Source organism: Mastigoproctus giganteus, chromosome 7, assembly GCF_048544385.1.
Source record: "Mastigoproctus giganteus isolate SK-2022 chromosome 7, ASM4854438v1, whole genome shotgun sequence".
NCBI lineage: Eukaryota > Metazoa > Arthropoda > Arachnida > Uropygi > Thelyphonidae > Mastigoproctus > Mastigoproctus giganteus.
In genome coordinates, this window is record NC_143581.1 from 81,967,037 (window position 1) to 81,992,018 (window position 24,982).

At 41.3% G+C, this 24,982-nt stretch overlaps 1 protein-coding gene across 2 annotated transcripts in view; it reads right to left on the minus strand.

Annotated features, from left to right (window-relative positions):
• Positions 1-3,139: 3,139 nt before the first annotated feature.
• Positions 3,140-24,982, minus strand: part of LOC150083032 (uncharacterized) — a 379,196-nt gene continuing 357,353 nt past the window's right edge. For both annotated transcript variants that reach the window (XM_090376987.1, XM_090376986.1), the window contains one exon: positions 3,140-4,132. In XM_090376987.1, coding sequence (XP_090233113.1) covers positions 3,386-4,129 — 744 coding nt within the window. In that variant the 5' untranslated portion in view covers positions 4,130-4,132 and the 3' untranslated portion in view covers positions 3,140-3,385. The remainder of the gene's footprint in view (positions 4,133-24,982) is intronic.

A 24,982-nucleotide genomic window follows, 5' to 3' on the forward strand; every position in this document is an offset into this window, starting at 1 on the left:
TTATTGGCAATAAAAGAACGGAACAGTTTTGTTATTTCACAGCTAACCAACTTTCGATTATTAACATCTAGCGAATAGTATTATATATAGAACCAGCAGTGAATTTCACTTCAACACTAACAAACCAGCTTTATGCAAGAGATCGTATGACGCTTGAAATTACGAATTTCATTTCTAGCACGACATTGGCATCTTTAAAAGAAGATATACATCTTACTAGTCGAAGTAAGATGGGTATCTGCTTGCTTCGGAACGAGTTAATATCTGGAAGTAACGATGGGATACAGCTCCCGTTGGTGCAACAACGAGGAAATTTATACAAGTTTCATTTCTCCTGGATAAACGTGTTCGATTGTGGTTCTGCATGGACCTGTTGACAGGACATGGATAGATGAACCAGAGTCTTTTTAGATTCAATTTATCACAAACAGACCTCTGTTCGTGTGGATCATATCTTGTATCATTGCTCCTTGTTATGACTATCTCAGACTTCCTCTTCGTGCACTTACTAATTTTCAACTAGGACAGGAGTCGTCTCTGATTCTTCAGGCTTTCGCTCAAGGCGTTTAGTATCGACAGATCTCGACGGTCCTGCTGATGCATAGCTGGTTTATGCATCAGCATCTCTTTTAATAATGGTTATATAAACTGAAATCCCCAAGAAGTGAATTTTTCCTCGGCTCGCAGACAAAATTAAATGCATTTCTTTCTCTTTTTTTAGCAGCATCACTACTTTCTTTGTTTTTTTATTATAGATGTTTTATTTTCTTCTACTTCATTTGTTATTTCATTTTAATATCCAGCACCATAGGTGGTTTTTTCCCCCCTCTGAGTCAGAGTCTCTTTTGAGACAGTACGTGCTTTACATGGACTGGTCCACTTTCCCGTGTTGTGGACGAGTACCTAGAATCATCTGTCCAGGTTGGCCCAAGCGGCCAGAATATACACAAACCTACGTCATTCACATTTCTGGCCCTTTTATAGTGTGGTACTATTCTTCACAGAGATATGAGGCGGAGTTGAACTGACGTTCTAGGAGCCGCCCTTTACATATACACATCTGCTTGCTTCGGTGCGAAACAAGACAAAGCTTTACTCTTATTAAAGGGTTATGCTACTTACAGTCACTAGATCCTGCCGCACCCCGGCTTCATGCCTCTATATCTTGGGGTGGTCAAACGAGACCTCTTTCAACGACTAAGGAAAGCCAACCCTACGCGATTCAACTCGACATGCGAATGATCTAAAGAGGGAAAGAATATGAATCTTGGAACTACTAAAGGTGCCATCACCAAAGCCTTCTCAAAGGCTATAAGTAACATTTCTGCTAACGGGGCATGGTCCGTTTAATCACAAGTGGACAACCCTGAAAATTGGGACCACGTTATGTATATATGCCCTGAATATAGCATCAGACTCATGACTAAAGTACAGCAAAGTCCACCTCTATTCTGCACAATCAGTATTCCAACATAGGCGACCTCCCAAGAACTGGGCAAACGTATGCTGTGCTGAAAATTTCCAAGTCATATTACACACATCTCCTCTATCTACTGGACTAACCTCATACAATAAATTGCAAACCCTGGATGCTCCAGTAGACTGCAAAAGGTGCACCTGTGCTGCTGATACTTGTCTCTCGCGTGTGGAATGCCATTCTGGCGCTCCACTTTGCAGGTACCCGTCTACTTTCCCTGAGGCTGAATGGGCCTCTCAGCCCAAGGAGGATCCAACCCTTTCTCCCTCCCTCGTCAGGAGGACACCTTATGTCTGCGTTCTCCTACAGGAAGCTCAGGCAGAGATCGATGGATGTGTTATTCATTTAGCATTTACAGAGCTCTGTTACTGCAGTTGTGGGAACCACTGGTCGTGCCTTACCCCAAACATTATCTGCTGAAATGATGATACTTTCCAATAATCGATAGTTAGCCACTTATGAAAGAACTGAAACCATCTTTGTTTCTCTAAGGTTAGAATAGAAAAAGGAACGAAATTGTTCCCCCCCTCCCCGTTTTACATGAATTTAGAAATTTACAGCTCCACTTAAATCTTAAGTTGTTCATACCGTACGGGTTATTTTGCTTGGAGCTGAATTTTTAATTTTATATGATGCTGGTCATCATTAATCATATTCTACTTATACTGGCTTTTAGTTGACACTTCATGGCGATATCTTAATGCTGTTATTTAGACAATTGAGTAACTATTACCAAGTAAATAGAGAAGCACGTAGAATTTCATTCGAACGAAACTCTACTTGTAAGTACAACTTTAACCAAAATCTTGATATGTCTGCTTCCATTTTCTTTTCTTACTAAATAATCAAGAAACTAAAATTTCTTTCTATATATATAAATTAAACATCGTCGTGCCTTTGTAAAAGGCATCTCCTTGCGTGCAGAAGTAAGAATTTTGACAAACTCTGTACCCAAGTCACCACATACTAAATGAATCGAGTGTTTCCTGAAAAAGTTATAATAGCACCAGAAGTTGACCTGTGGCGACTTTGAAAAACTAAGTTGTCAGGTGACTAATTCTATTTTTTTTAGTGATACATACGCTAAATTGGTTATAAAACCGTGATAGTATTTGAGCTTTCCACAGATATACACACAGCCTATTTTACCACTGCACGCTTTCCATTTTGATTGCATGTTTTCATTAAAACAATTGAAGCTTCCAAGTGAAGACGCCATTTTGTTTTGGACAAATAATCTGCTTGTTGTGTAGTTTATCTACGCGGAGTAAGGTCAGAAGCAGCGTATTTTATTATAAATATTTGACCTTATCCGCTTCTAACACAGCGTGAATTCTGTTATATTTGTGGTTAGAAAAATGGGTCGTAGATCACGTATTTATAATCACAAATGGGGTTAAATGCGCCTGAGCGATTTGAACTGGGAGTGAATACTTACAGTATGCCATCTATATTCATTGATTTTTTATTTTTTTTGCCCTCACTGGGGTATCATTTACTCCGAACAAGTTTAGAGTTATCCTGGAGTTCCATCATTTGCTGATTCGCGTGGGATTTACTGCAAACAAAAGAAAAACCTTTCCCGTTTTAATTCGTTCCATAATTTCTTAAAATGAAAACATGCAATCAAAATACAATGCAGATTGCTCACTTCGTCCCCTTCTCGAACATCGGATAAAAAAAAAACAAACAAACCAAAAGCCACGCCGCAATTCAAGTCTAAAAGATGAATGACTGCTGTACAAATGCGTACATCTGAATTTTCGAAAAGCATTATGGGATACTGAATTTCATAACAGCAGCATTTATTCGGTCGCTCCCACAATCGCTTCCCAACCAGATGTGATGAGTCGCTCAGGAAGTGCCGAGTGACAATTCTTTCTTTAAGGATCTAACTATGGTTCACCGCTAGAGTGCCGTGGGGGCAGCAGCGGCATTTATTCCTCCTTGCGAATGAATACTAACGGTGTCAGTGTCAAGATCTTCGTCAGGGCTTTCATTTCCAGTGCTACCTTGTTTGATGACAGGGGCTCCGATTCCTATAAAAGCAGGGTTGGGGAGAAATGAAGGATCGATAGATGGGGCGCCGCTGTCTTCTCCGTTGTTGTTATCATCCGTAGGCGTGAAGAGTTTGTAGGGTGTCTCTTCTCCCCTCATATCGCAGATCACATTCGTTAGAGCCATGATGTAGTTCTTAGCTAATGTCAATGTTTCTATCTTGGACAATTTCCTCTCCATGCTAACATGTGGAATGACTTCACGCAGAGCTTGGAAGGCGTCGTTCAAGCTGTGCATTCGCATTCGTTCACGTTCGTTGCTTTCTAACCGCCTTAGGTTCCTTTCTCTTGCATTTAGGGTGGATCGTTTTCGCCGTCCGTTGGTGGATGACCTTTTCTGTTGCTTGGGCTTGGCAGGAGTTGCTATTTCATCACTTACTGAACTGGAATCTGTAGACTCACTGGCAGGCGAAGGATATTCTGTAACAGTGGCTGACCGCTTGGTGGTGCTGCGTCGTTTAGTGCCCTGGATACTGTCTGGTTGGTAGGATTCGACCTCAGTGCTATCTTCTGGCCAGACACAATTGTCGTTGGCTATTGACCGTAATGGACTATCCATTGTTGAGGTCATGTCTTTATTCCTTGACTTTACCATCCCCTGTGGTGAAATAAAATAAAAGAATTTTATTACTACTTTGTAAAACTTAATATTTAGCATGCATGTTTATCTAAAAAATAATGGTATTATAGATTTATGCAGTTAAATAATTTGGAGAAGGCTGGAAAAAAGTGGAGATCAGCAACTTTTTTAATCATAACTTCAGATGAGTATGGCTAGTGTTTGGCGAACAGTTGTTCTCTTCTGAACATCTTATTATGGTGAAGATAATGCATCATTATACCATCAACTGTATTTCTTGTTAGTCGCTGGAACGTTGCCATGATGACCATAATGTACCTTTTCCTTTGCAAGTAATTGGCTGCTGTATAAACTTTCAAAACTGCAGTTAACAGCCTAAAGTTATTTTCTGTGGCCGCTATAATAGCATGGATGATAATTGGAATAAATGTTTAGTATTCGTGTTCGCTTCAAGTTGCAGGCAACTCAAATACATCATGCACACCAACGATGAAGAACAGAAATCTGATTGGAGAGGGAAGGAAAGACTTGATATTTCTATACGGTTTTTCAAAGGAGTTATTCCTCAGAATTTGATCTCCCCCAACCAAGAGTCCACCTGTGACTTGTATTTGGACCCTTTTAAATCATGAGCAGAAAAAGCCTTGCACGAACTAGAAGTGTTATCTTTTTATAAGATGAATTGGAATTTAACCACTATCAAGCATAAATCACAGGGTAGAAATCTCACCTTCAATCCATTTGATAATAGTTATGCATTTGTATACATTCAGGTAGTTGTAGAAAAGGAGTTTAATTCAAAAGCCTAATTACGTCAGGGCCACCTTTCTGGTACGTTGATTGGAATTTGCCATCTTTGAATAACATCAGTTACAGAGGAATCGAAATTGTGTGCACAGAAAGATTCTTCCCCTATTTTATTCTAACTTACTGCTGCAGCACTAGAAGACTATCGAGATTTATATCGTATTAATATGTCTGCGCTGATACACGCTGGAAATATCCGGTACTTTCGGTTACACAATTATACACACTTTGATGGTTAACTTAAACCTTCTTAATTTCTCTATCATGTAATCTATAATCCGCTTAAAATTTTCGTTAACTAGTTCTGTATTGTATCAGTTGTTCGAGAATGTGAGTTTAAGATTCTTTCTACAAAAGAATGCTTGTATTCCAATTTACATGGAGTGATAAAGGGCAAAACAACAAAATAAGACTAGTTTTATATGTACTGTTTGTAACTTTTCGTACTTGAATATGCGTGGGCAATTCTAGCTTCCAGTGTTCTTTTTGCTGCTGCTGCAATGAGTATCCTGGAAATGAATTGTGATTCGATGAAATTGCTTTTCCTCTGTCCAACCGCTGAACAAGTTTCCAAAATGTGTGGATGCGCCATCATACTGGAAGATGATGCCAGAGAGTATCTCCAATTGAAAATGGTTAATTTTTAGCATGCTAAACTGCACATTATTCTCCTTCATGGACTAACATCCCAATTCGGTAGGAGTTGCTATAGATAGAACGAGATCTTCGTAGTAGCCATTTGCTCGCAAACATTCATCATCCCAATGGCACTCTTTCGCCACTTCTTCGAGTCGATTGGAAAGAAGAATGTACTTACTACTAGGTAGGTGTAGGACTTGGTTACAGCTGCTTTTTCAGAAAACAGATTTTGCTCTGGTGAACATCATATATGCTGTATTACATGATTCGAAGCGAGATTATCGATCAGCTTCAATAATGTGTTTAATCATACCATTGCAATCTTTTCCACCTGTGGCTTATGAACAGTAGACAGAGTTCTAAACGGAGAATGGTTGAGTGAGAATGTTTCCCTCATAGGTTGACTGTCATCTTGTAAAGAAAGTTTTAATCAATGCTGTGTAGAGACTAACTGCCAGGATTAGTAGCATAAACATGAGATTCGCGGTAGTTGACATCGCAATACAATATCCCGCCGCTGGTCATCGTTGACAGCGAACACTGTGGTGTCAACAACATGCTGGAGGATGAGATCATATGCACCCTGCCTTTTTGCCACGGGCAGTGAAGATATCATCCATCTTAATGGACTTCCAATTAAAAAAACAGTGGTATGTTTTGGAATGGGAAATGGATACACAACCGTCATATATTGCAACATTGTGGAAAGCCCTGCAGGCAGCAGATCTTTACGGACACATTCAGACACCTAGTGGGGTCAATGGCTAAGCTAATTAGCAGCAGTTATCCGTGCAATCGGTGGTCATAATTCAGAGAGAGGGAGCAAACGATTAATGCCTAGTTTGTTTTGAAAAAGAAAACGCACTGGAAACTAATTATCTATTTTAGTTGCCTGTCTATAAATCGTTTAAATTTGGCAACTGCTCTATAGCTCTATAAATACACTGGAGCAGTGTATTTATAGAGATATATCTATTTACGAATGGGTTCTTTGAACAGAATAATGGTACAAAAGTAGTTCGTCAACCTACTACGATAGCCCCCTCAGTTACCAGATCGCAATCCAATTAAGCACCTGTGGGATGAGGTTGTACGAGATCTTCGTAGTAGATGTTCGCTCGCAACCATTCAACATCCCTGTGGCACGCTTTCGCCACTTTGTCGAGGGGAAAGGAGAAAGTACTTACTACTATACTGGTGTGCAGAACTTAAGGACCAACTATTTCTAAAGGTTACAACCACAAAATCAAACGAAACAGCCTGTGACGATTTGCATAACTGTGGTCGTTCAGTAGAAAGCTGATGCACATGCAAAAATTTGAATCGTGATGAGAAGGCTCACATAAACAGATAAAAGTAGCAGTTCAGCAGTTATGTGCAAATTACCGAATGGTGAGCAAGATTGTTACAGACGTTCGATTGGTTTCATACAGTGCTACAGACACAACATCTAGATGATTTTACCCGGGGTCGAATAATTGGGAAGCTCGAAGTGCGGCTACAGCGTTCGGTATCGCCCACAGTATCTTCTCACGTGCGTGGTCGGCCTTCAAAACGACAGGTACAGCTGTTCTAAGGACCAGTGGTGGTCGTCCACGAAAAAAACGCCCAATGATGACCGCTATATACTCCTACAGGCCAAGAGGAACCGACACCAGACAGCGGGATCCATTGCAAACCAGGAGCACAGGACGCAGTTTTCCTTTACAGTGGTGCATCGAACACAAGTACTGGACAGCAGCGCAATGTGGTAAGTTACTCTTTATTGATGAGAATAGATTCAGTCACGTCTGCTAATCTGGCGAGAGGTTGGCACACCGGATCGATATGGCGATCAAGGTGTTCTCTTGGATGGACGTACACAACTCCAGAACTGGAAGGCGGTACTGTACTGAGGTAATTCTTCTCCATGTGCATCTGTTTCGAGGTGCCATTGGCCCCGAGTTAGTGTTTATGGATGCCAATCCCAGCGTATTGCAGCATTTGATATGCTTTTGGAAAGTGAGGACATTGTTCATATGGATTGACCTGCCCGTTTCCTCGACCTAAATCCCATCGAACACGTCTGGGACACGCCTAGCGGCACGTCCACACCCAGCTGACAGAGAAATGGACGATGTTACCACAAGAACATATCAACAACATTATTCTAAGTATGGACAGGCGATGCAAAGCCTGCATCGACATTAGGGGCGGCCATATCTCCTACTGAGCCAGTGCTATGTTGTCATTTTGAATAAAGTCCCTCTCTACTTCACGAGGTTCCTTTCGTATGCTTTTCCCATATCCAGGACACTCCTATGAGAAGCTACAGCTGAAAACCTCACTGGTCCTTAAGTTTTGAACGCCATTGTAGGTAGGTGTACCTAATAAAGTTTGTTATTTGGTTTTTAGGAGCATTAGCAACTAAAGCCATATGCAGTGGTCATTCCCTGACCTTCCCGCATCCTCCGTATTTGGTGGTCACGGGCTCCAACCTCGGTCTAATCAAGAAGTTTGTGCTACGCACTGCTGCTCCTGCGCCCTTAATAAAGCGGCCGCCCAGTATATAATGAAGCAGGGAGTAAGAGTTACCAACAATGCAGGATGGCGATTCAATAGTTGGTAGAGGATCTGCTGTTGTAGTTACTCCAGTAAAGGAAATGCAAGTTTTAGAAGCCTATTCACAGTCCTACAAGTAAAATTCTTTCGTCATCGACTGGATTTGGAACCAGATATATCCAAACTCCATCTTGAGGATAAATTTCCATATGAAGTAAATGGATCTTAAAATAACGCTACTGAATTAAGTAATATTGGCTATTCTCTTTCCTAAAATATTAACTGAGTTCTATAGAACCGTTTTTTAACCCTTCCAGTTCTTGTCTAGAGTACACATAATTTTTCGTAATAGAGAGGTGAAAATATAACCAGAATGGTATTAATTTCTGTGTGCGTAAAAGTTCTTGATGTGTAGCAGAAATGGCCTTTGTTGTTCACATGCACCTACATTAAAATAATAGCTGTTGTCCGTCGGCCTCGAGGGTGCCATCGCTCTACACTTAATGTCTACGTTCAACAAATGGGAGTTTTTTGTTCTGTATTAACAGCAAGAAAAAAAAAGTGGCCATTTGATGACCCTACCAAACAATCATTACTTGCGCCTTCTATTCACTACCACAGTAGACCATAATGAAATGTTTCCTGAATAGCAGGATTTATTTTTTGATTTGGTAGTTGTTGGCGCATCGGCTTCTGTGGCCATATTGCACCTCCCAAGGTTTTTGCAGTACTTTGATCCAAGCCCGAGGCGAGAATCGAACCCGCGACCTTTGGGTTGCCAGGCAGGTACTTTACCCACTCGATAGCAGAATCAGATGAATTCTAATTATTTAAATATTTAAGAGAGAGACTGTTTATCTTAAAAAAATTATAGGTCATAAGAATTCATCAACCAAAAATGCCTTGTCTATACAACCTGCATCCTTATCATTCTTTTTTTGCCACTAAGGTTATACTAACTGGTCTATAATCACTCATTTAGTCTTTAGCTTCCCTTTTGTGTACTGCAGAGATGCTCTTCTCCAATTTAAAGGATTTCCTCTGCATCCAACAGGAGGCAAACGAAATGCAGATAACCAGACATCGATACTTCAAAATGTCAGCTGGTCGAGAATCCCGCACGAAATATCACAGTCTCTACGATGTTATAATGCCAACGGACGGCCTGCAGAGATCTTTATCTCAACTTGTGGATAAATGCAGCAAGTGCCGGAAACCACCGCAAGCATCATAGGATAATACACCCTTTTTTTTTTCTTTTTGGACCTCCAAAAGGAAACAGTTATTTATAAAAATTATCTTCCAACATGGCAGTTTATGACGATATACCACTGGATAAATTCCTCTGAGAATAGTGAAGATTTGGATGTAGGGCAAACGGAATATTATCTTTACGATTACGTGAATGTATTTTACATCAGACATTTGAGTGCTTTTATTACAGTCGTTCAAGGCATTAAATACACTGAGTGGACAGAAATCATGGGATGCCCACCTTTTTCCCTCAAAGGCAGTCACACGACGAGGCATTGTCCACTAATTCCATCCATAATTCCGTCGCATTCTTTGGGATCCACAGCATCCCAAAGATGCTCCACGTCCGGTGAACGGGGAGGCCATTCCATGGCGGAAAGCTCATCGAACCCTGTTCTAGTGACCACACCTGTGGGTGCACGATGACTATGAAGGTATGCAGATGAACTGCAAGGATGGACGCGTCTAATGTACCAGAGGTCCCGACGTCTGCATAACTTCGTGCGGTTTGCGCCAGATACGCACCCTCCCGTACGCTCGAAATAACTAGAAACGAGACTCTTTGGACCAGGACACCCTCCCCCCCCTCTCCAATCATGGTCCAGTGCCAATGCTCTTTCTCCTAGATGAGGCATGGTGTTAGCAACCCATGCGTCTGGTACCTCACGACGTTTGTCCATACTGACATGAATGCAGTTGCCTGAAAATTCCTTTATTCATTATATTCTAGGTCAACCACTTGTTTACAGCGTTCAGGGCCCCCTGTGCGCAGATTAATACAACAGATCTATTCCCTCGTTTTTACGTTTTGTCTAATGCTTTCTCACCTTTCTTAGTCTTTTTGCAGCTCAAGTTATATTTATTAGTATGAGTTGCCCTTTATTGTACAAGTGGTTCATTTATCCCCCCCCCAACAGATGACATGAAACATTTCTAACGGAAGCTTAGAAATGACGTCACACTACCCACGTGACTGGCGAGAAAACTGATGTGAAATACCGAAATTAAAACGATAGCAGACGGGGCCACGGTGGTCTTGTGGCAGCGTTGCCGGCTTGCTGAACAGCTGATCGGGGTTCGATTCCAGCACTACCCTTATGGGAATTTTCCCAGGGGCATTCAGCATTGAGTTTGGCGGTCTCAAACCGTGGTCGTGAGGTTTTTCACCGGGATTGACTCCGGTTTTCCCCTCACAACAGACAAACCGCCCTTCGCGACACAGAGGGGTACACGAAAATTTGACAGGGCTAGGGACGCGATAAGACTAAACTCCGCAGCGTTTTCGCTGCGGACTTTCCTCTTGAGGGAAGGGGGTTAGTGGGGCAGCCGTGCTACCATCATAAAGTGGCTTGCAGGCAGTCTATTTAACGCACATCTTCTGATCCTTAAAAGAATGTATAAATACGAATAAATGTTGTTCAGCAAAAATCAATTGCTGGGGTTTACACCTGCTGAAAAATTTCATTACAAAAAAAAAAAAAATAATATTTGGTGTGATTTTAACGAAACTCAGGAAGGCTCGGCAAACCTTCCTTAATATTTCTAAAATTTACTAAAATTTGAGAAACATAAGGTAGTTAATATCATTAAAATTATATTAACTACCTTATGTTTCTCAGCAGGTGCAAACCCCAATTAATTTGATTTTAGCTAAAACCCACTGCATTCTTTTAAGGAGCAGAAGATGTGTTTTAAATAGACTGTCCGCATCCCACCTTAGAATGGTGGGTGCGCGTCTGCCCCACTTACCCCCTTCCCTCAAGAGGAAAGTCCGCAGCGAAAACGCTGCGGAGTTTAGTCTTCTCGCGTCCCTAGCCCTGTCAAATTTTCCTGTACCCCTCCGTGTCACGAAGGGCGGTTTGTCTGTTGTGAGGGGAAAACCGGAGTCAATCCCGGTGGAAAACCTCACGACCACGGTTTGAGACCGCCAAACTCAATGCTGAATGCCCCCGAGAAAATTCCCAGAAGGTTAGTGCTGGAATCGAACCCCGATCAGCTGTTCAGCAAGCCGGCAACGCTGCCACAAGACCACCGTGGCCCCGTCTGCTATCGTTTTAATTTCGGTATTTCACATCAGTTTTCTCGCCAGTTGCGCGAGACTACGTCTAAGAAAAATACGCATTTGGGTTGTTTCAATCCACTGTTGAATAAAGTATTTAAAAACAACATTCACGTTGTAAAATATATAAACCCACAACTTTTCCAAGTGGTTATATTAACGTCCTGTTTTAAAATTAATAAACGGCCGAAAAAGAAAAAAAGATGCAGTCCGTGTTCTTTCAGCTGCCAAGTAGACATCAACGAACAAACCTTTGCACATTTTTAGTTGTTACTTTCAAGTCTTCCATTTAAAAAATATATCCGTTATAACGTGTTATCCTTCTCTTCAGGTTTTCGTTCATCTAACTCTGATAGTTCTAAAAGATGTTTAGTCAGTCACATTGATGATCTGAAGCTTGTCTTTAATGAACTTAATTCTGTCAGTAAATGTTGCATCCAGCAAACATTTTTTAAGCTTGCAAGATTAACTAACAAAAACGTCATCTGAAATGCCATCCTTACAGCGTAGTAATTCTTTGTTATCTATCCTTCTCGAACGGTAAATTGCTGTAACAAGTAATCTCCTGGGATCAATGAATAGTTACTACAAAAGTAGCACACCCATTCCAAATACACGGTAAGTATTCTACGCATGACACTTCGACTTAATTCCAGTTCTACTGTAACTGAAGACACTGTACATCTGTCATTTCATCTCGTGTTGCTGTCTGTAAAAACTATATATGTCAGCGTTGTCTCAACTCTTTGTCTGATGATTTTGATACACACCAGAATCCTGTGGATATCACACTTGCCTTAAGTGCTACTTTACTTCTCCATCTACTGTCGGCCCTTTGAGTGTCTCTCATCTTCTAATGAGCCTCCTGCCTCACTCCACCTTAACAGAATTGAATATCTATGCAAAATTCTTTTTTTCCAGAGCTTCCAGTAATGAACCAGCAACCAATAATGAAATTATGCAAGCTTCGGTCTCATCCTTTTTCATGACGTACAATATAGCGTTCCAAGCTCGTTCTTCACATCTTTCAATTGTGGTACTACCGAAGATCCTTAGTCTCACCCAATCTTCCATTGTGAAAGAGTTCATCCATAATGATCGCACAGTATCTATTCCAGTTCTTACATTCTACGCAAGTTTCCTTCAGCGATACTCATGAATAAACTGATTCTATAAGTCCTGTCATGTCACTATCATTACATTTGGATGCCAAAGCTACTTCCAATCAAGTTGCTAACCTGTCTTTGGATGCTGCTCAAGTTACCTAGTTCTCCACTACGCCTTCAAATATATTTCTCGATTCTACTTGCTCTTCTGGAGTACTCATGGCCGTATAATTAAGAGCATCTCAGTTCTTGTCCTCGGCGCCTGCGAAGATTCTTCGCTCCACCAATTATAATCAGTCAACAATATCAGCTGACATAACTCGTTCTTCATCTCACAAACAACCGGTCGAAGTGAGAGGTCCTTAAAACACTTCAGATTACAACTAGGTGATTGTCTCTTCTCCAATGGAACCTTTATCTCATGGCTATTCCCAACCTCGTGTTGTTTGGCATTACAAGAATGCAAAATGGGATGACCTGCGAGACTTCTTTTCTTTTTTTCCTTGGTCGGATTACTGTTTCAAAACTTCTGATGTCAACGTTTGCACAGATCGTGTCAGTGAAATTATTCTTGCAGGAATGGAATCCTTTATCCCACACTCCACTTTAAAGTCTCGTCCTTTATCTAAACCTTGGTTTTCCAATAAATGTGCTAAGGCTGTTCAAGAGAAGAATGTTGCATATCGTAATTGGCTTGTTTCTAATTCTTCAGTTTCATTTTCTGCCTACACCAAAGCTCGCAACAATTGTAAAGCAGTTATTAATCAGTCCAAACTAGAGTTTGAACAGGCTAAGAGTAGAAAACTTGCTTCTTGCCCTAATGGTAGCCGAGCATTCTGGTCTCTTCCCAAAGCTATTGGCCGCAACTTTTGCCCATCTCTCTCCAAACCAGATGGTTCTGTTGTCACTTCAGCCAAGGATAAAGCTGACCTGCTAGCAGCTCGTGTATTAATGATCTTGGTAAAACACCTCCCAACACGCTCCATTCAATGCCTGCTGTGGTCTTCCGTCAAAAGGATTTTGATGAATCTTGATGTTAAGAAAGCTGCAGGTCCTGATAGTATTTCTCCACTTGTTCTCAAAACCTGTGCGCCTATTCTTTGCCGCCTTTTTTCACTTTCTTATTCCAAAGGTGTTTTTCCTTCTGCTCGGAAATTTGCTCATATCCAGCCAGTTCCTAAAAGGGTGTCAAATCCCTCCCATCGCAATTACTTCTACTCTTTCTAAAGTAATGGAGAAATAAATTAACCGCCAACTCTTAAACTACTTAGAAACCTTCCGTCTGATCAACGATCGCCAGTATGGATTCCGTCAGTGTCGATCCACTGGTGATATTCTGGCTTATGTTACCCATTTATGGACTAATTCAATGGAAAGATTAGGTGAAACACAAGTAGTTGCACTTGACATCTCAAAGGCTTTTGATCGTGTTTGGCATAAAGGTCTTCTAAACAAGCTTCCATCTTATGGTTTGCCAACTGTTTTTAGTAATTGGTTATCCAGTTTTCTCTCTGATCGCTCACTGAGGGTGATGGTAGATGGCTCTCTATCTTCTAACTTCTCCACTAATGCCAGTGTCCCCCAAGGTTCAGTTCTTTAACCCACTCTTTTCCTCTTTTATATTAATGACCTTCTTCTATTGACTGGCAATCCTATCCATAGTTTTGCCGATGATAGCACATTGCATTCAACTTTCCATTTTGAGAATCCTTGTCCTGCTCAATTAGCTTAAACTTCTCGAAAATCTGCTACCAATTTCTTAATTGCCGATCTTCAGGTAATTCTCCAGTGGGGCAAAGACAACTTAGTTGATTTCAACCCTTCTAAAACTCAATCTTGTCTTATATCTTGCAAAAAGGATTCTTCTGCTCCTATGCGTATTTCTAGGCAAAATGATATATCTCTTTTGGGAATTACCCTGACTTCTAATCTCTCTTGGCACAAGCACATTACAAATATTGCTTCCTGTGCATCTAAAAAACTTGGTTTTCTCTTTCGCTCTCGGCGTTACTTTTCTTCCAAACAGCTGCTCACTCTGTATAAATCGCAAATCCGCCCTGCCATGGAATGTTGTCCCTAAAACCGCTCTCAGGCTTCTTGATTCCATTCAGAAGAGGGCAGTTAGGTTAATTAATGATTCATCTCTAACAGAGTCTCTCCACTCGCTCTCTCATAGACGTACTGTTTCTGCTGCATGCCTTTTCTACAGATACTTCCATGGGCACTGTTCGTCTGAATTGGCTTCTATAATTCCCGCTCTCCCTTTCAAAACAGTCCGAACACGTGCCGCCACCAGCCAACTCCAAACTCACAGAACCAACTTTTCATCTTCCTCGTTTATTCATTCAACTGCCGTTTTCTGGAACAACCTTCCTTCATACGTATTTCCTGAAAATTATAGTCTACCGAAGTTCAAGTCCAATGTCAACAAATATCTTCTTTCGTCTTTTCAACCTCCAACCCAAGCACGGTACTAAGTACTACAGGTTCTAAAACATCTCATGTTTGGGGTTCACATAAAAAAAAAAAGAAGCGTGTGCTGCGCCCTTAATAAAGTGGCCGCCCAGTATATAATGAAGCAGGGAGTAAGAGCTACCAACAATGCAGGATGGTGATTCAATAGTTGGTAGAGGATCTGCTGTTGTAGTCACTCCAGTAAAGGAAATGCAAGTTTTAGAAGCCTATTCACAGTCCTACAAGTAAAATTCTTTCGTCATCGACTGGATTTGGAACCAGATATATCCAAACTCCATCTTGAGGATAAATTTCCATATAAAGTAAATGGATCTTAAAATAACGCTACTGAATTAAGTAATATTGGCTATTCTCTTTCCTAAAATATTAACTGTGTTCTATAGAACCGTTTTTTAACCCTTCCAGTTCTTGTCTAGAGTACACATAATTTTTCGTAATAGAGAGGTGAAAATATAACCAGAATGGTATTAATTTCTGTGTGCGTAAAGTCCTTGATGTGTAGCAGAAATGGCCTTTGTTGTTCACATGCACCTACATTAAAATAATAGCTGTTGTCCGTCGGCCTCGAGGGTGCCATCGCTCTACACTTAATGTCTACGTTCAACAAATGGGAGTTTTTTGTTCTGTATTAACAGCAAGAAAAAAAAAGTGGCCATTTGATGACCCTACCAAACAATCATTACTTGCGCCTTCTATTCACTACCACAGTAGACCATAATGAAATGTTTTCTGAATTTTAATTATTTATCTAAGAGAGAGAGACTGTTTATCTTAAAAAAAAAATTATAGGTCATAAGAATTCATCAACCAAAAATGCCTTGTCTATACAACCTGCATCCTTATCATTCTTTTCTTGACACTAAGGTTATATTAACCGGTCTATAATCACTCATTTGGTGACTGCAGAGATGCTCTTCTCCAATTTAAAGGATTTCCTCTGCATCTAACAAGAGGCAAACGAAATGCAGATAACCAGACATCGATACTTCAAAATGTCACCTGGTCCAGAATCCCGCACGAAATATCACAGTCTCTACGAGGTTATAATGCCAACCGACGGTCTGCAGAGATCTTTATCTCAACTTGTGGATAAATGCAGCAAGTGCCGGAGACCACCGCAAGCATCATAGGATAATACTCCACTTTTTTTTTCTTTTTGGACCCCCAAAAGGAAACAGTTATTTATAAAAATTATCTTCCACCATGGCAGTTTATGACGATATGCCACTGGATAAATTCCTCTTAGAATAGTGAAGATTTGGATGTATGGCAAACGGAATATTATCTTTACGATTACGTGAATGTATATTACATTTGAGTCCATTGAGTGTACAGAAATCATGGGATGCCCACCTTTTTCCCTCAAAGGTAGTCACAAGACGATGCATTGTCCACTCGTTCACGAAAGCGTTCCATCCATAATTCCGTCGCATTCTTTGGGATCCACAGCATCCCAAAGATGGCGAACGGGGAGGCCATTCCAAGGCGGAAAGCTCATCGAACCCTGTGCTAGTGGGTGCACGACGACTATGAACTGCAAGGATGGACACGTAACCTGATCCGTTCAGAGACGCGTCTAGAAGTACCAGAGGTCCCGACGTGTGAATAATTTCGTGCGGTTTGCGCCAGATACGCACCCTCCCGTACGCTCGAAATAACTAGAAACGGTACTCATTGGACCAGGAGACCCTCCTCCCCCCCCCCTCAATCAGGTTCCAGTGCTCTTTCTCTCAGTTGAGGCGTAGTGGCATGGTGTTAGCAATTTCTGTGCCACCTCCGTGGGGCACCTCACGACGTTTGTCCATACTGACATGAATGCAGTTGCCTGAAAATTCCTTTATATTCAAGATCAGTTTTTTTTTTAACCAATTGTGTACAGCGGTCAGGGACCCCTGCTGTTCAGATTAATACAACAGATCTATTCCTTCGTTTTTACGTTTGGTCTAATGCTTTCTCACCTTTCGTAATCTTTTTGCAGTTCAAGTTATAATTATTTATGTGTATGAGTTGCCGTTTACTGTACAAGTGGTTCATGCCCCCCCCCCCCACAACAGATGATATCAAAACATCTCTAACGGAAAGCTTAGAAATGACGTCACACTACAAACGTGACTGGCGAGAAAACTGATGTGAAATACCGAAATTAAAACGATAGCAGACGGGGCCACGGTGGTCTTGTGGCAGCGTTGCCGGCTTGCTGAACAGCTGATCGGGGTTCGATTCCAGCACTACCCTTATGGGAATTTTCTCAGGGGCATTCAGCATTGAGTTTGGCGGTCTCAAACCGTGGTCGTGAGGTTTTACACCGGGATTGACTCCGGTTTTCCCCTCACAATAGACAAACCGCCCTTCGCGACACAGGGGAGTACACGAAAATTTGACAGGGCTAGGGACGCGAGAAGACTAAACTCCGCAGCGTTTTCGCTGCGGACTTTCCTCTTGAGGGAAGGGGGTTAGTGGGGCAGCCGTGCTACCATCATAAAGTGGCTTGCAGGCAGTCTATTTAACGCACATCTTCTGATCCTTAAAAGAATGTATAAATACGAATAAATGTTGTTCAGCAAAAATCAATTGCTGGGGTTTACACCTGCTGAAAAATTTTATTAAAAAAAAAAAAGAAATAATATTTGGTGTGATTTTAACGAAACTCAGGAAGCGTCGACAAACCTTTTTTAATATAAAATTTCCTTAAAATCTGTCTTCTGGGAAGAGTTAATGCAGGTCGACGGACAAAGAAAAAATAATTCCACCATTAGTTAATATCATTAAAATGATATTAACTACCTTAAGTTTTTCAGCAGGCGCAAACCCCAGCAATTAATTTGATTTTAGCTGAAACCCACTGCATTCTTTTAAGGAGCAGAAGATGTGTTTTAAATAGACTGTCCGCATCCCACCTTAGAATGGTGGGTGCGCGTCTGCCCCACTAACCCCCTTCCCTCAAGAGGAAAGTCCGCAGCGAAAACGCTGCGGAGTTTAGTCTTCTCGCGTCCCTAGCCCTGTCAAATTTTCCTGTACCCCTCCGTGTCGCGAAGGGCGGTTTGTCTGTTGTGAGGGGAAAACCGGAGTCAATCCCGGTGGAAAACCTCACGACCACGGTTTGAGACCGCCAAACTCAATGCTGAATGCCCCTGAGAAAATTCCCATAAGGGTAGTGCTGGAATCGAACCCCGATCAGCTATTCAGCAAGCCGGCAACGCTGCCACAAGACCACCGTGGCCCCGTCTGCTATCGTTTTAATTTCGGTATTTCACATCACTTTTCTCGCCAGTTGCGCGAGACTACGTCTAAGAAAAATACGCATTTGGGTTGTTTCAATCCACTGTTGAATAAAGTATTTAAAAAGCCAACATTCACGTTGTAAAATATATAAACACACAACTTTTCCACGTGGTTATATTAACGTCGTGTTTTAAAATTAATAAACGGCCGAAAAAGAAAAAAAAGATGCAGTCCGTGTTCTTTCAGCTGCCAAGTAGACATCAACGAACAAACCTTTGCACATTTTTAGTTGTTACGTTCAAGTCTTCCATTTAAAAAATATATCCGTTATAACGTGTTATCCTACTCTGATAGTTCTAAAAGATGTTTAGTCAGTCACATTGATGATCTGAAGCTTGTCTTTAATGAACTTAATTCTGTCAGTAAATGCTGCATCCAGCAAACATTTTTTAAGCTTGCAAGATTAACTAACAGAAATGCCATCCTTACAGCGTAGTAATTCTTTGTTATCTATCCTTCTCGAACGGTAAATTGCTGTAACAAGTAATCTCCTGGGATCAATGAATAGTTACTACAAAAGTAGCACACCCATTCCAAATGCACGGTAAGTATTCTACGCATGACACTTCGACTGTAACTGAAGACACTGTACATCTGTCATTTCATCTCGTGTTGCTGTCTGTAAAAACTATATATGTCAGCGTTGTCTCAACTCTCTGTCTGACGATTTTGGTACACACCAGAATCCTGGACCTCACATTTGCCTTAAGTGCTACTTTACTTCTCCATCTACTGTCGGCCCTCTGAGTGTCTGTCATCCTCTAATGAGCCTCCTGCCTCACTCCAGCTTAACAGAATTGAATATCTGTGCAAACTTCTAGTAATGAACCAGCAAGCTTCGGTCTCATCCTTTTTCATGACGTACAATGTATTGTTCCAAGCTCGTTCTTCACATCTTTCAACTGTGGTACTACCGAAGATCATTAGTCTCACCCAATCTTCCATTGTGAAAGAGTTCATCCATAATGATCGCACAGTATCTATTCCATTTCTTACTGTCTTACATCCTAAGCAAGTTTCCTTCATTGATACTCATGAATCAGCTGATTCTACAAGTCCTGTCATGTCACTATCATTACATGTGCATGCTACTCAGTTACCTAGTTCTCCACTACGCCTTCAAATATATTTCTCGATTGTACTTGCTCTTCTGGAGTACTCATGGCCCTATAATTAAGAGCATCATAGTTCTTGTCATCAGCGTCTATCTAATAAACAGTCAACAATATCAGCTGACATATCTCGTTCTTTTTCTCACAAACAACCGTTCTAAGTGCATGGTCGAAGTGAGAGGTCCTTTAGGCACTTCAGATCACAACTAGGTGATTGTCTCTTCTCCAATGGAACCTTTATCTGATGGCTATTTCCAACCTCGTGTTGTTTGGCATTACAAGAATGCAAAATGGGATGACCTGCGAGACTTCTTTTCTTCTTTTCCTTGGTCGGATTACTGTTTCAATACTTCTGATGTCAACGTTTGCTCAGATCGTGTCAGTGAAATTATTCTTGCAGGAATGGAATCCTTTATCCCACACTCCACTTTAAAATCTCTTGGTTTTCGAATAAATGTGATAAGGCTGTTCAAGAGAAGAATGTTGCATATCGTAATTGACTTGTTTCTAGTTCTCCAGTTTCATTTTGTGCCTACACCAAAGCTCGTAACAATTTTAAGGCAGTTATTAATCAGTCCAAACTAGAGTTTGAACAGGCTAAGAGTAGAAAACTTGCTTCTTGCCCGAATGGTAGCCGAGCATTCTGGTCTCTTCCCAAAGCTATTGGCCGCATCTCTGCTCCCACCTCTGTCCAAACCAGATGGTTCTGTTGTCACTTCAGCCAAGGATAAAGCTGACCTGCTAGCATCCCATTTTTTTTCCAGCTCATGTATTAATGATCTTGCTAAAACACCCCCCCCCCACCCCCACCATTCCCAACACGCTCCATTCAATGCCTCCTGTGGTCTTCTGTCAGAAGGATTTTGATGAATCTTGATGTTAAGAAAGCTGCAGGTCCTGATGGTATTTCTCCACTTGTTCTCAAAACCTGTGCTCCTGAAATTACGCCTATTCTTTGCCGCCTTTTTTCACTTTCTTATTCCAAAGGTGTTTTTCCTTCTGCTTACCCTCCCATCCAATTATCGTCCCATTGCAATTACTTCTACTCTTTCTAAAGTAATGGAGAAATCAATTAGCTGCCAACTCTTAAACTACCTAGAAACCTTCCGTCTGATCAACGATCGCCAGTATGGATTCCGTCAGTGTCGATCCACTGGTTATGTTCTGGCTTATGTTACCCATTTATGGACTAACCAATGGAAATGTTCGGTGAAACACAAGTAGTTGCTCTTGATCGTGTTTGGCATAAAGGTCTTCTAAACAAGCTTCCATCTTATGGTTTGCCAACTGTTTTTAGTAATTGGTTATCCAGTGTTCTCTCTGATCGCTCACTGAGGGTGATGGTAGATGGCTCTCTGTCTTCTAACTTCTCCACTAATGCTGGTGTCCCCCAAGGTTCATTTTTTCTCCTCTTGTATATTAATGACCTTCTTCCTATCCATAGTTTTGCCGATGATAGCACATTGCATTCCACTTTCTATTTTGAGAAACCTTGTCCTGCTCAATCAGCTTCAACTTCTCGAAAATCTGCTACCAATTCCTTAAATGCCGATCTTCAGGTAATTCTCCAGTGGGGCAAAGACAACTTAGTTGATTTCAACCCTTCTAAAACTGTCTTGTCTTATATCTCGCAAAAAGGATTCTTCTGCTCCTATGCGTATTTCTAGACAAAATGGCCTTTGTTGTTCACATGCACCTACATAAAAATAATAGCTGTTGTCCGTCGGCCTCGAGGGTACCATCGCTCTACACTTAATGTCTACGTTCAACAAATGGGAGTTTTTTTGTTCTGTATTAACAGCAAGAAAAAAAAAAGTGGCCATTTGATGACCCTACCAAACAATCATGACGTGCGCCTTCTATTCACTACCACAGTAGACCATAATGAAATGTTTTCTGAATAGCAGGATCAGATGAATTTAAATATCTAAGAGAGAGAGACTGTTTATCGTAAAAAAAATTATAGGTCATAAGAATTCAAGAACCAAAAATGCCTCGTCTATACAACCTGCATCCTTATCATTCTTTTCCTTGTGACTAACTGGTCTATAATCACTCATTTGGTCTTTAGCTTCCCTTTTGTGTACTATAGAGATGGTCTTCTCCAATTTAAAGGATTTCCTGTACATCTAACAAGAGGCAAACGAAATGCCGACAACCAGACATCGATAATTCAAAATGTCAGCTGGTCCAGAATCCCTCACGAAATATCACAGTCTCTAAGAGGTTATAATGCGAACCGACGGCCTGCAGAGATCTTTATCTCAACTTGTGGATAAATGCAGCAAGTGCTAGAGACCAATACAAGCACCATTTTTTTTTTTTTTATTTTTGGACCCCCAAAAGGAAACAGTTATTTATAAAAATTATCTTCCAACATGGCAGTTTATGACGATATACCACTGGATAAATTCCTCTGAGAATAGTGAAGATTTGGATGTATGGCAAACGGAATATTATCTTTACGATTACGTGAATGTACATCAGACATTTGAGTGCATTAAATACACTGAGTGGACAGAAATCATGGGATGCCCACCTTTTTCCCTCAAAGGCAGTCACACGACGAGGCATTGTCCACTAGTTCACGAAAGCGTTCCGTCGCATTAGGGATCCACAGCATCCCAAAGATGCTGCACGCCCGTTGAACGGGGAGGCCATTCCATGGGGGAAAGCTCATCGAACCTTGTTATAGTGACCACACCATGACTATGAAGGTATTCAGATGAACTGCAAGGATAGACACGTAACCTGGACCGTTCAGAGACGCGTGCATAACTTCGTGCGGTTTGCGCCAGATACGCACCCTCCCGTACGCTCGAAATAACTAGAAACGGGCCTCATCGGACCAGGAGGACCCCCGCCCCAATCATGGTGTTATCAATTTCTGTACCACCTCACGACGTTTGTCCGTACTGACATGAATGCAGTTGCCTGAAAATTCCTTTATTCATTATATTCTATGTCAACCACTTGTTTACAGCGTTCAGGGCCCCCTGCTGCGCAGATTAATACAACAGATCTATTCCCTCGTTTTTACGTTTTGTCTAATGCTCTCTCACCTTTCTTAGTCTTTTTGCAGCTCAAGTTATATTTATTAGTATGAGTTGCCCTTTACTGTACAAGTGGTTCATTTATCCCCCCCCCCCCAACAGATGATATGAAACATTTCTAACGGAAGCTTAGAAATGACGTCACACTACCCACGTGACTGGCGAGAAAACTGATGTGAAATACCGAAATTAAAACGATAGCAGACGGGGCCACGGTGGTCTTGTGGCAGCGTTGCCGGCTTGCTGAACAGCTGATCGGGGTTCGATTCCAGCACTACCCTTATGGGAATTTTCTCAGGGGCATTCAGCATTGAGTTTGGCGGTCTCAAACCGTGGTCGTGAGGTTTTTCACCGGGATTGACTCCAGTTTTCCCCTCACAACAGACAAACCGCCCTTCGCGACACAGAGGGGTACACGAAAATTTGACAGGGCTAGGGACGCGATAAGACTAAACTCCGCAGCGTTTTCGCTGCGGACTTTCCTCTTGAGGGAAGGGGGTTAGTGGGGCAGCCGTGCTACCATCATAAAGTGGCTTGCAGGCAGTCTATTTAACGCACATCTTCTGATCCTTAAAAGAATGTATAAATACGAATAAATGTTGTTCAGCAAAAATCAATTGCTGGGGTTTACACCTGCTGAAAAATTTTATTAAAAAAAAAAGAATAATATTTGTTGTGATTTTAACGAAACTCAGGAAGCGTCGGCAAACCTTTTTTAATATAAAATTTCCTTAAAATCTGTCTTCTGGGAAGAGTTATTACAGGTGGACGGACAAAGAAAAAATAATTGTAGTATTTCCACAATTAGTTAATATCATTAAAATAACTATTAGTTAATAATTAGTTAATATCATTAAAATAACTACCTTATGTTTCTCAGTAGGCGCAAACCCCAGCAATTAATTTGATTTTAGCTGAAACCCACTGCATTCTTTTAAGGAGCAGAAGATGTGTTTTAAATAGACTGCCCGCAACCCACCTTAGAATGGTGGGTGCGTGTCTGCCCCACTAACCCCCTTCCCTCAAGAGGAAAGTCCGCAGCGTTTTCGCTGCGGAGTTTAGTCTTCTCGCGTCCCTAGCCCTATCAAATTTTCGTGTACCCCTCTGTGTCGCGAAGGGCGGTTTGTCTGTTGTGAGGGGAAAACCGGAGTCAATCCCGGTGGAAAACCGCACGACCACGGTTTGAGACCGCCAAACTCAATGCTGAATTGAGCCCCCGAGAAAATTCCCAGAAGGGTAGTGCTGGAATCGAACCCCGATCAGCTGTTCAGCAAGCCGGCAACGCTGCCACAAGGCCACCGTGGTCCCATGTGATATCGCTTTAATTTCGGTATTTTACATCACTTTTCTCACCAGTTACGCGAGACTACGTCTAAGAAAAATACGCATTTGAGTTGTTTCAATCCACTGTTGAATAAAGTATTTAAAAAGCCAACATTCACGTTGTAAAATATATAAACACACAACATTTCCACGTAGTTATATTAACCTCGTGTTTTAAAATTAATAAACGGTCGAAAAAGAAAAAAAGATGCAGTCCGTGTTCTTTCAGCTGCCAAGTAGACATCAACGAACAAACATTTGCACATTTTTAGTTGTTACTTTCAAGTCTTCCATTTAAAAAATATATCCGTTATAACGTGTTATCCTACTCTGATAGTTCTAAAAGATGTTTAGTCAGTCACATTGATGATCTGAAGCTTGTCTTTAATGAACTTTGTGAGCTTTGTGAACTGTCAGAAAACGTTGTGAGCTTATAAATGCTGCATCCAGCAAACAATTTTTTAGCTTGCAAGATTAACTAACAAAAACGTCATCTGAAATGCCATCCTTACAGCGTAGTGATTCTTTATTATCTAGCCTTCTGGAACGGTACATTGCTGTAACAAATAATCTCATGGGATCAATGAATAGTGTAGTACACCTATTCCAAATGCATAGTAAGTATTCTACGTATGCCAGTTGTACTGTAACTGAAGACCCTGTACATTTGTCATTTCATCTCGTGTTGCTGTCTGTAAAAACTATATATGTCAGCGTTGTCTCAACTCTCTTGGTACACACCAGAATCCTGTATTTCTCATTTGCCTTAAGTGCTACTTTACGTCTCCACGTACTGGCGGCCCTCTGAGGTTCTGTCATCTTCTGAGCCTCGTGCCTCACTCCAGCTTAACAGAATTGAATATCTATGCAAAATTCTTTTTTCCAGAGCTTCCAGTAATGAACCAGCAACCAATCCTGAAATTATGCAAGCTTCGGTCTCATCCTTTTTCATGACGTACAATATATTGTTCCAAGCTCGTTCTTCACATCTTTCAACTGTGGGCCTACCGAAGATCCTTAGTCTCACCCAATCTTCCATTGTGAAAGAGTTCATCCAGAATGATCGCACAGTATCTATTCCAGTTCTAACTGTCTTACATCCTAAGCAGGTTTCCTTCAGTGATACTCATGAATCAGCTGACTCTATAAGTCCTGTCATGTCACTATCATTACATTTGGATGCTGCTCAGTTACCTAGTTCTCCACTACGCCTTGAG